A 12,500-nucleotide genomic window follows, 5' to 3' on the forward strand; every position below is an offset into this window, starting at 1 on the left:
TTGCCTTGATGACAGCTTTGCAGACTCTTGGCATTCTCTCAACCAGTTTCACCTGGAATGCTTTTCCAACAGTCTTGAAGGAGGTCCCAAATAAGGTGAGCACATGTTGGCTGCTTTTCCTTCATTCTGGGGTCCGACTCATCCCAAAACAACTCAATTGGGTTGAGGTCGGGTGATTGTGGATGCCAGATCATCTGATGCAGCACTCCATCACTCTCCTTCTTTGTCAAATAGCCCTTACACAGCCTGGAGGTGTGTTGGGTCATTGCCCTGTTGAAAAACACATGACAGTCCCTCTAAGCCCAAACCAGATGGGATGGCGTAACGCTGCAGAATGCTGTGGTAGCCATGCTGGTTAAGTGTGACTTGAATTCTGAATAAATCACAGACAGTGTCAACAGTAAAGCACCATCACACCATCACACCTCCTCCTCCATGCTTCACGGTGAGAAAAACACAGGCAGAGATAATCCGTTCACCCGTGCTGTTGTCCTCTCCAGTGTGATTCTATATGATATAGACCAGTCCTCTCCCAGTGTGATTCTATATGATATAGACCAGTCCTCTCCCAGTGTGATTCTATATGATATAGACCAGTCCTCTCCCAGTGTGATTCTATATGACTGGGTTGATATAGACCAGTCCTCTCCCAGTGTGATTCTATATGATATAGACCAGTCCTCTCCCAGTGTGATTCTATATGATATAGACCAGTCCTCTCCCAGTGTGATTCTATATGATATAGACCAGTCCTCTCCCAGTGTGATTCTATATGATATAGACCAGTCCTCTCCCAGTGTGATTCTATATGATATAGACCAGTCCTCTCCCAGTGTGATTCTATATGACTGGGTTGATATAGACCAGTCCTCTCCCAGTGTGATTCTATATGACATGGTTGATATAGACCAGTCCTCTCCCAGTGTGATTCTATACGACTGGGTTGATATAGACCAGTCCTCTCCCAGTGTGATTCTATATGACTGGGTTGATATAGACCAATCCTCTCCAGTGTGATTCTATATGACTGTGTTGATATAGACCAGTCATCTCCCAGTGTGATTCTATATGATATAGACCAGTCCTCTCCCAGTGTGATTCTATATGACTGGGTTGATATAGACCAGTCCTCTCCCAGTGTGAATCTATATGATATAGACCAGTCCTCTCCCAGTGTGATTCTATATGATATAGACCAATCCTCTCCAGTGTGATTCTATATGACTGGGTTGATATAGACCAGTCCTCTCCCAGTGTGATTCTATATGATATAGACCAGTCCTCTCCCAGTGTGATTCTATATGATATAGACCAGTCCTCTCCCAGTGTGATTCTATATGACTGGGTTGATATAGACCAGTCCTCTCCCAGTGTGATTCTATATGATATAGACCAGTCCTCTCCCAGTGTGATTCTATATGACTGGGTTGATATAGACCAGTCCTCTCCCAGTGTGATTCTATATGACTGGGTTGATATAGACCAGTCCTCTCCCAGTGTGATTCTATATGATATAGACCAGCCCTCTCCCAGTGTGATTCTATATGACTGGGTTGATATAGACCAGTCCTCTCCCAGTGTGATTCTATATGACTGGGTTGATATAGACCAGTCCTCTCCCAGTGTGATTCTATATGATATAGACCAGTCCTCTCCCAGTGTGATTCTATATGACTGGGTTGATATAGACCAGTCCTCTCCCAGTGTGATTCTATATGACTGGGTTGATATAGACCAGTCCTCTCCCAGTGTGATTCTATATGACTGGGTTGATATAGACCAGTCCTTTCCCAGTGTGATTCTATATGATATAGACCAGTCCTCTCCCAGTGTGATTCTATATGACTGGGTTGATATAGACCAGTCCTCTCCCAGTGTGATTCTATATGACTGGGTTGATATAGACCAGTCCTCTCCCAGTGTGATTCTATATGATATAGACCAGTCCTCTCCCAGTGTGATTCAATATGATATAGACCAGTCCTCTCCCAGTGTGATTCTATATGACTGGGTTGATATAGACCAGTCCTCTCCCAGTGTGATTCTATATGATATAGACCAGTCCTCTCCCAGTGTGATTCTATATGACTGGGTTGATATAGACCAGTCCTCTCCCAGTGTGATTCTATATGATATAGACCAGTCCTCTCCCAGTGTGATTCTATATGATATAGACCAGTCCTCTCCCAGTGTGATTCTATATGACTGGGTTGATATAGACCAGTCCTCTCCAGTGTGATTCTACATGACTGGGTTGATATAGACCAGTCCTCTCCCAGTGTGATTCTAGATGACTGGGTTGATATAGACCAGTCCTCTCCCAGTGTGATTCTATATGACTGGGTTGATATAGACCAGTCCTCTCCCAGTGTGATTCTATATGACTGGGTTGATATAGACCAGTCCTCTCCCAGTGTGATTCTATATGATATAGACCAGTCCTCTCCCAGTGTGATTCTATATGACTGGGTTGATATAGACCAGTCCTCTCCCAGTGTGATTCTATATGACTGGGTTGATATAGACCAGTCCTCTCCCAGTGTGATTCTATATGACTGGGTTGATATAGACCAGTCCTCTCCCAGTGTGATTCTATATGACTGGGTTGATATAGACCAGTCCTCTCCCAGTGTGATTCTATATGATATAGACCAGTCCTCTCCCAGTGTGATTCAATATGATATAGACCAGTCCTCTCCCAGTGTGATTCTATATGACTGGGTTGATATAGACCAGTCCTCTCCCAGTGTGATTCTATATGATATAGACCAGTCCTCTCCCAGTGTGATTCTATATGACTGGGTTGATATAGACCAGTCCTCTCCCAGTGTGATTCTATATGATATAGACCAGTCCTCTCCCAGTGTGATTCTATATGACTGGGTTGATATAGACCAGTCCTCTCCAGTGTGATTCTACATGACTGGGTTGATATAGACCAGTCCTCTCCCAGTGTGATTCTAGATGACTGGGTTGATATAGACCAGTCCTCTCCCAGTGTGATTCTATATGACTGGGTTGATATAGACCAGTCCTCTCCCAGTGTGATTCTATATGATATAGACCAGTCCTCTCCCAGTGTGATTCTATATGACTGGGTTGATATAGACCAGTCCTCTCCCAGTGTGATTCTATATGATATAGACCAGTCCTCTCCCAGTGTGATTCTATATGACTGGGTTGATATAGACCAGTCCTCTCCCAGTGTGATTCTATATGACTGGGTTGATATAGACCAGTCCTCTCCCAGTGTGATTCTATATGACTGGGTTGATATAGACCAGTCCTTTCCCAGTGTGATTCTATATGATATAGACCAGTCCTCTCCCAGTGTGATTCTATATGACTGGGTTGATATAGACCAGTCCTCTCCCAGTGTGATTCTATATGATATAGACCAGCCCTCTCCCAGTGTGATTCTATATGACTGGGTTGATATAGACCAGTCCTCTCCCAGTGTGATTCTATATGACTGGGTTGATATAGACCAGTCCTCTCCCAGTGTGATTCTATATGATATAGACCAGTCCTCTCCCAGTGTGATTCTATATGACTGGGTTGATATAGACCAGTCCTCTCCCAGTGTGATTCTATATGACTGGGTTGATATAGACCAGTCCTCTCCCAGTGTGATTCTATATGATATAGACCAGTCCTCTCCCAGTGTGATTCAATATGATATAGACCAGTCCTCTCCCAGTGTGATTCTATATGACTGGGTTGATATAGACCAGTCCTCTCCCAGTGTGATTCTATATGATATAGACCAGTCCTCTCCCAGTGTGATTCTATATGACTGGGTTGATATAGACCAGTCCTCTCCCAGTGTGATTCTATATGATATAGACCAGTCCTCTCCCAGTGTGATTCTATATGATATAGACCAGTCCTCTCCCAGTGTGATTCTATATGACTGGGTTGATATAGACCAGTCCTCTCCAGTGTGATTCTACATGACTGGGTTGATATAGACCAGTCCTCTCCCAGTGTGATTCTAGATGACTGGGTTGATATAGACCAGTCCTCTCCCAGTGTGATTCTATATGACTGGGTTGATATAGACCAGTCCTCTCCCAGTGTGATTCTATATGACTGGGTTGATATAGACCAGTCCTCTCCCAGTGTGATTCTATATGATATAGACCAGTCCTCTCCCAGTGTGATTCTATATGACTGGGTTGATATAGACCAGTCCTCTCCCAGTGTGATTCTATATGACTGGGTTGATATAGACCAGTCCTCTCCCAGTGTGATTCTATATGACTGGGTTGATATAGACCAGTCCTTTCCCAGTGTGATTCTATATGATATAGACCAGTCCTCTCCCAGTGTGATTCTATATGATATAGACCAGTCCTCTCCCAGTGTGATTCTATATGACTGGGTTGATATAGACCAGTCCTCTCCCAGTGTGATTCTATATGATATAGACCAGTCCTCTCCCAGTGTGATTCTATATGACTGGGTTGATATAGACCAGCCCTCTCCCAGTGTGATTCTATATGATATAGACCAGTCCTCTCCCAGTGTGATTCTATATGACTGGGTTGATATAGACCAGTCCTCTCCCAGTGTGATTCTATATGACTGGGTTGATATAGACCAGTCCTCTCCCAGTGTGATTCTATATGACTGGGTTGATATAGACCAGTCCTCTCCAGTGTGATTCTACATGACTGGGTTGATATAGACCAGTCCTCTCCCAGTGTGATTCTATATGACTGGGTTGATATAGACCAGGCCTCTCCCAGTGTGATTCTATATGACTGGGTTGATATAGACCAGTCCTCTTCCAGTGTGATTCTATATGACTGGGTTGATATAGACCAGTCCTCTCCCAGTGTGATTCTATATGACTGGGTTGATATAGACCAGTCCTCTCCCAGTGTGATTCTATATGACTGTGTTGATATAGACCAGTCCTCTCCCAGTGTGATTCTATATGATATAGACCTGTCCTCTCCCAGTGTGATTCTATATGATATAGACCAGTCCTCTCCCAGTGTGATTCTATATGACTGGGTTGATATAGACCAGCCCTCTCCCAGTGTGATTCTATATGATATAGACCAGTCCTCTCCCAGTGTGATTCTATATGATATAGACCAGTCCTCTCCCAGTGTAATTCTATATGACTGGGTTGATATAGACCAGTCCTCTCCAGTGTGATTTTACATGACTGGGTTGATATAGACCAGTCCTCTCCCAGTGTGATTCTATATGACTGGGTGGATATAGACCAGTCCTCTCCCAGTGTGATTCTATATGACTGGGTTGATATAGACCAGTCCTCTTCCAGTGTGATTCTATATGACTGGGTTGATATAGACCAGTCCTCTCCCAGTGTGATTCTATATGACTGGGTTGATATAGACCAGTCCTCTCCCAGTGTGATTCTATACGACTGGGTTGATATAGACCAGTCCTCTCCCAGTGTGATTCTATATGACTGGGTTGATATAGACCAGTCCTCTCCCAGTGTGATTCTATATGATATAGACCAGTCCTCTCCCAGTGTGATTCTATATGACTGGGTTGATATAGACCAGTCCTCTCCCAGTGTGATTCTATATGATATAGACCAGTCCTCTCCCAGTGTGATTCTATATGACTGGGTTGATATAGACCAGTCCTCTCCCAGTGTGATTCTATATGATATAGACCAGTCCTCTCCCAGTGTGATTCTATTTGATATAGACCAGTCCTCTCCCAGTGTGATTCTATATGATATAGACCAGTCCTCTCCCAGTGTGATTCTATATGACTGGGTTGATATAGACCAGTCCTCTCCCAGTGTGATTCTATATGACTGGGTTGATATAGACCAGTCCTCTCCCAGTGTGATTCTATATGATATAGACCAGTCCTCTCCCAGTGTGATTCTATATGACTGGGTTGATATAGACCAGTCCTCTCCCAGTGTGATTCTATATGATATAGACCAGTCCTCTCCCAGTGTGATTCTATTTGATATAGACCAGTCCTCTCCCAGTGTGATTCTATATGATATAGACCAGTCCTCTCCCAGTGTGATTCTATATGACTGGGTTGATATAGACCAGTCCTCTCCCAGTGTGATTCTATATGACTGGGTTGATATAGACCAGTCCTCTCCCAGTGTGATTCTATATGATATAGACCAGTCCTCTCCCAGTGTGATTCTATATGACTGGGTTGATATAGACCAGTCCTCTCCCAGTGTGATTCTATATGATATAGACCAGTCCTCTCCCAGTGTGATTCTATATGATATAGACCAGTCCTCTCCCAGTGTGATTCTATATGACTGGGTTGATATAGACCAGTCCTCTCCAGTGTGATTCTACATGACTGGGTTGATATAGACCAGTCCTCTCCCAGTGTGATTCTATATGACTGGGTTGATATAGACCAGTCCTCTCCCAGTGTGATTCTATATGACTGGGTTGATATAGACCAGTCCTCTCCCAGTGTGATTCTATATGACTGGGTTGATATAGACCAGTCCTCTCCCAGTGTGATTCTATGTGACTGTGTTGATATAGACCAGTGCTGTAGAGGATACAGTAGGAATGTTACATCATCCACTCTCAGTAGTAACACACACATTGGGTTTTCTGATGTGTGGGTGGGACTGTGTGGGCCCCTGGACTCACACACTGTATATATATATATATGTGTGTGTGTGTGTGTGTGTACTATATATGATAGGAAGAACTGCAGGATGCTTGTTGCTTAGCAACCCCCCTCTCTGCGGCCTTGCTCTCCTGAATGTTGAGATAGAATTATGTTGGGCTGAAAAGCCTCCCAGACGACCTGATTGGTCCACCAGTGTTCCTGATGTCCTGATTGGTTTACAGCTGTCCGTGACAACCTGATTGGTTCACAGCGGTCCCCAACGACCTGATTTGACCACAGCTGTCCCCGATGACCTGATTGGACCACAGCTGTCCCTGACGACCTGATTGGACCACAGCTGTCCCCGATGACCTGATTGGACCACAGCTGTCCCTGACGACCTGATTGGACCGCAGCTGTCCCTGATGACCTGATTGGACCACAGATGTCCCTGACGACCTGATTGGACCACAGCTGTCCCTGACGACCTGATTGGACTACAGCTGTCCCTGACGACCTGATTGGACCACAGCTGTCCCTGACGACCTGATTGGACCACAGCTGTCCCTGACGACCTGATTGGACTACAGCTGTCCCTGACGACCTGATTGGACCACAGCTGTCCCTGACGACCTGATTGGACCACAGCTGTCCCTGATGACCTGATTGGACCACAGATGTCCCTGACGACCTGATTGGACCACAGCTGTCCCTGATGACCTGATTGGACCACAGCTGTCCCTGATGACCTGATTGGTTCACATTTGTCCCCGGTAACCTGATTGCTCCACAGTAGCCTGATCACTGAGGATGCTACATAGTCAGGACTACCTGTTGACAGGTTGCGTTTTGGGTCATAGTGTGTGAATGTGTTCTACCTGGTCAGAAATCCCTTCACAGGAGGTTCTATATGATTCTATATTATATAGAACACTGAGGATGCTACATAGTCAGGACTACCTGTTGACAGGTTGCATTTTGGGTCATAGTGTGTGAATGTGTTCTACCTGGTCAGAAATCCCTTCACAGGAGGTTCTGACTTGGAAGAAGGAAGATGATGACGATCAAACAGCCAGCAACACATCGCCCCTTACACACACACTCTCTCTCTGCCTCTCTTTCTCTCTCTGTCTCTCTTTCTCGCGTTCTCTCTGCCTCTCTCTCTTTCTTTCTCTCTCTCTTTCTCTCTCTCATTTCAATTCAATGGACTTTATTGGCATGGGAAACATCTCTCTTTCTCTCTCTGCCTCTTTCTCTCCCTGCCCCTCTCTCTCTGTCTCTCTGCCTCTTTCTCTCCCTGCCCCTCTCTCTCTGTCTCTCTGCCTCTTTCTCTCCCTGCCCCTCTCTCTCTGTCTCTCTGCCTCTTTCTCTCCCTGCCCCTCTCTCTCTGTCTCTCTGCCTCTTTCTCTCCCTGCCCCTCTCTCTCTGTCTCTCTGCCTCTTTCTCTCCCTGCCTCTCTCTCTCTGTCTCTCTGTCTCTCTGCCTCTTTCTCTCCCTGCCCCTCTCTCTCTGTCTCTCTGCCTCTTTCTCTCTCTCTCTCTGGCAGTGAGTGTGTGATGTTGGCAGCCCTCCCACTCCCTCTCAGCAACTCTGTCCTTTTATGATGACAGTGGGAAAGGCTTGGTCTTTTTATGATGACAACAAATGAATACACACACACACACACACGCACGCACGCACGCACACACACACACACACACACACACACACACACACACACACACACACACACACACACACACACACACACACACACACACACACACACACACACACACACACACACACACACACACACGCAAACACACACACACACACACACACACACACACACATGCGCGCAAACACACACACGCAAACACACACACACGCAAACACACACACACACACATGCGCGCAAACACACACACGCAAACACACACACACGCAAACACACACACACACACACACGCAAACACGCACACACACATACACGCAAACACGCACACACACATACACGCAAACACACACACACACGCGCAAACACACACACACACACACATGCAAACACACACACACATATACACGCAAACACACACACACACACACACAAACACACGCGCAAACACACACACACACGCAAACACAAACACACGCGAACACACATACACACACACGCAAACACACACACAGACACACACACACACACACACGCACACACTCACGCACACACACACGCAAACACACACACACATGCAAACACTCACACAAACACGCACACGCGCAAACACACACACACGCAGGCAAATACACAAAGAATTGGCCTCAAGCCATTAGTCTAGGAAATAAGAGAAGAGACCCGAGAAATAGATAGATAGAGAGAGAGAGAGGCAGCTAAATATATATATATAGAGAGAGAGAAAGGCAGAGAGAGAGAGAGCTTAATATATATATATATATAGAGAGAGAGAGAGATAAATATATATATATATATAGAGAGAGAGGCAAAGAATTAGAAAACAAACCCAATCTTGATAAACTCCCATATCTACTGGGTGAAATACCACAGTGTGACATCACAGCAGCAAGATGTGTGACCTGTTTCCACGAGAAAAGGGCAACCAGTGAAGAACAAACACCATTTTAAATACGTTGTAAATACAACCCATATTTATGTTGATTTTGTCTCTATTTTAATCATCCAACACTGTAATAAAGCAGGAAGCATCAGTGACTCGGTCAAAAAATACAAAAATGGTCAGATGAAGCAGATGCTAAACTACAGGACTGTTTTGCACAGACTGGAATATGATCTGTGATTCATCCGATGGCATTGAGGAATACACCACTTGAGTCACTGGCTTTATCAATAAGTGCATTGAGGACGTCATCCCCATAGTGACCGTACGTACATACCCCAACCAGAAGCCATGGATTACAGGCAACATCTGCACTGAGCTAAAGGCTAGAGCTGCCACTTTCAAAGTGCGGGACTCTAACCTGGACCGCTGCCGAACCATCAAACAGGCAAAGCGTCAATATAGGACTAAGATCGACTCGTACTACACCGGCTCTGACGCTCGTTGGATATGGCAGGGCTTGCAAACCATTACTGAGGGAAGCACAGCCGAGAGCTGCCCAGTGACACGAGCCTAACAGACAAACTAAACTACTTCTATGCTTGCTTTGAGGCAAATAACACTGAAACGTGCATGAGAGCACCAGCTGTTCCGGAGCCGATGTGAGTAAGACCTTTAACCTGTCTAACGAAACCACGTTACGCAAGCGGAACCCCTCGCCAACAGCCAATGAAATTGCAGGGCGCCAAATACGAAATAAAAAAAAATCTCATATATCAAATTTCTCAAACATACAAGTATGAGGCACCATTTTAAAGATAACATTCTCGTTAATCCAGCCACAGTGTCTGATTTTCAAAAATGCTTTACAGTGAAAGCTCCACAAACAATTATGTCACAATTAGGTCACCACCAAGTCACAGAAAAACCAGCCACAAAAAGAACAAATAGAGATAAAATTAATCACTAACCTTTGATGATCTTCATCAGATGACACTCATAGGACTTCATGTTACACAATACTTGTATGTTTGGTTCGATAAAGTGCATATTTATATCCAAAAATCTCATTTTACATTGGTGTGTTGTGTGATTGCAGATATGTGATTTTGTGTGAGATGATGATAGACTTCTCCTTCGCCGCGGTGTCAGATTAAAAAAAAAACTTTACGGAAAAAGCATAATCTGAGTACGGCGCTCAGAGCCCAAACCAGCCAAAAGAAATATCCGCCATGTTGCCCAGTCAACCTTAGTCATCAATAGCATTATAAATATTCACTTACCTTTGACGATCTTCTTCAGAATGCACTCCCAGGAATCACAGTTCCACAATAAACGTTTGTTTTGTTCGATAATGTCCATCATTTATGTCCAAATAGCTTCTTTTGTTAGGGCGTTTGGTAAACAAATCCAAATGCACATTCAGGTCCAGCCGAACGTCGGACGAAAAGTTCAAAAAAGTCTCACAGGTCATAGAAACTTGTCAAACTGAGCACAGAATCTTTTGGATGTTTTTATCATAAATGTTCAATAATGTTAAAACCGGAGAATTCCATTGTCTGGAGAAAAGCGTGTGTGTGTCTGTGTCTGTGTGTGTGTGTCTGTGTATCTGTGTGTCTGTGTGTGTGTGTGTGTGTGTGTCTGTGTCTGTGTCTGTGTCTGTGTCTGTGTCTGTGTCTGTGTGTGTCTGTGTGTGTGAGACAGTTCATCACCTGGTAGTTATATAAATTCCCCGACGGAACTGTCCCGGGTTGTTTCCTAGGTAACCACCGTCTGTATTGGTCCAATGTCTCTACTTCTCTACATTACAACCCACCTGTCAATCACACTTTATTATCCAATGGCTCTACTTCTCTACGTTACAACCCACCTGTCAATCACACTTTATTATCCAATGGCTCTACTTCTCTACGTTACAACCCACCTGTCAATCACACTTTATTATCCAATGGCTCTACTTCTCTACGTTACAACCCACCTGTCAATCACACTTTATTGAATAATTAACGTTTATAATATATAATAGTCCTACTTCTCTACGTTACAACCTGCTGGCACTGAGCTGCTGTTCAAATACACACTTTATTTCATTAACGTTTATAATATATAATAGAAAGGAAATAGACGATTTTTAAAGTAACTAAAGTAACTATAGTAACTAAAGGAACTATAGTAACTATAGTAACTATAGTAACTAAAGGAACTATAGTAACTATAGTAACTAAAGGAACTAAAGTAACTAAAGTAACTATAGTAACTATAGTAACTAAAGGAACTATAGTAACTATAGTAACTATAGTAACTAAAGGAACTATAGTAACTATAGTAACTATAGGAACTAAAGGAACTAAAGTAACTTGAGTAACTATAGTAACTAAAGTAACTAAAGTAACTAAAGTCTGTCGTTCTGTCTGTTTCAGAGCTCCTTGGTTCAGCTAAGAGGGTCAACGTCAACTTCCAGGATACAGACGGGTGAGTGGACAGAGACACAGACACACACAGAGACACACAAGCGTGATGATGCAGTTTTGCTGTGTGTGGTGGTGTGTTAATTGTTATAGAACACTGGTCTCTATGATTCCATCTACGTTTTTGTGTCCCTCCTACTTGAGAGAGCGATCCTATTGGGTAACAGAGAGAGAGAGAGAGAGAGAGCGAGAGAGAGAGAGAGAGAGAGAGAGAGACCGAGAGAGAGACCTGGCTCTCAGGAGAAGACAGGCTATGTGCAACACTGCCCACAAAATGAGGTGGAAACTGAGCTGCACTTCCTCACCTCTTGATATGACCATATTAGAGAGACATATTTCCCTCAGATTACACAGATCCACAAATTTATATTTTATTTATTATAGATTTGTATTTTTTATTTTACCTTTATTTAACTAGGCAAGTCAGTTAAGAATCAATTCTTATTTACAATGACGGCCAAACCCGGACGACGCTGGGCCAACTACGTGCCGCCCTATGGGACTCCCAATCACAGCCGGTTGTGATATAGCCTGGAATCGAACCAGGGTCTGTAGTGATGCCTCTTGCAATGAGATGCAGTGCTTAAGACCTCTGCGCCACTCGGGAGCCCAAAGAGACAAAGAAAGATCTTCCTTTCTCTGTCCATCTCTGTGCCGAAGGGGCTGCTACTCTGCTCTAGAAGGCTCTTTCCTTCACTTAAGAACCAGACGGAGAACACACATTACACCGGATTTAAGGTCTCTGCATTTTAGGATTCTTCTATTGGTTTTTAAATCAATGGATGATTGTCCAGCCTAGTACATGTTTAAAATATAGATTGATCTATGCGATGGACTGGAGGAAAAACAAGCATTTTCTTTATTTTGCTTCCTTACT

At 44.0% G+C, this 12,500-nt stretch overlaps 1 protein-coding gene across 7 annotated transcripts in view; it reads left to right on the top strand.

The window, feature by feature from the left end:
* LOC109886536 (caskin-1) overlaps window positions 1–12,500 on the top strand; it is a 138,179-nt gene that overhangs the window by 35,101 nt on the left and 90,578 nt on the right. For all 7 annotated transcript variants that reach the window (XM_031814210.1, XM_031814211.1, XM_031814209.1 and 4 more), the window contains exon 2: window positions 11,576–11,627. In XM_031814210.1, coding sequence (XP_031670070.1) covers window positions 11,576–11,627 — 52 coding nt within the window. The remainder of the gene's footprint in view (window positions 1–11,575; window positions 11,628–12,500) is intronic.

The sequence above is a fragment of the Oncorhynchus kisutch genome, unplaced genomic scaffold (genome assembly GCF_002021735.2).
Source record: "Oncorhynchus kisutch isolate 150728-3 unplaced genomic scaffold, Okis_V2 Okis06b-Okis10b_hom, whole genome shotgun sequence".
NCBI lineage: Eukaryota > Metazoa > Chordata > Actinopteri > Salmoniformes > Salmonidae > Oncorhynchus > Oncorhynchus kisutch.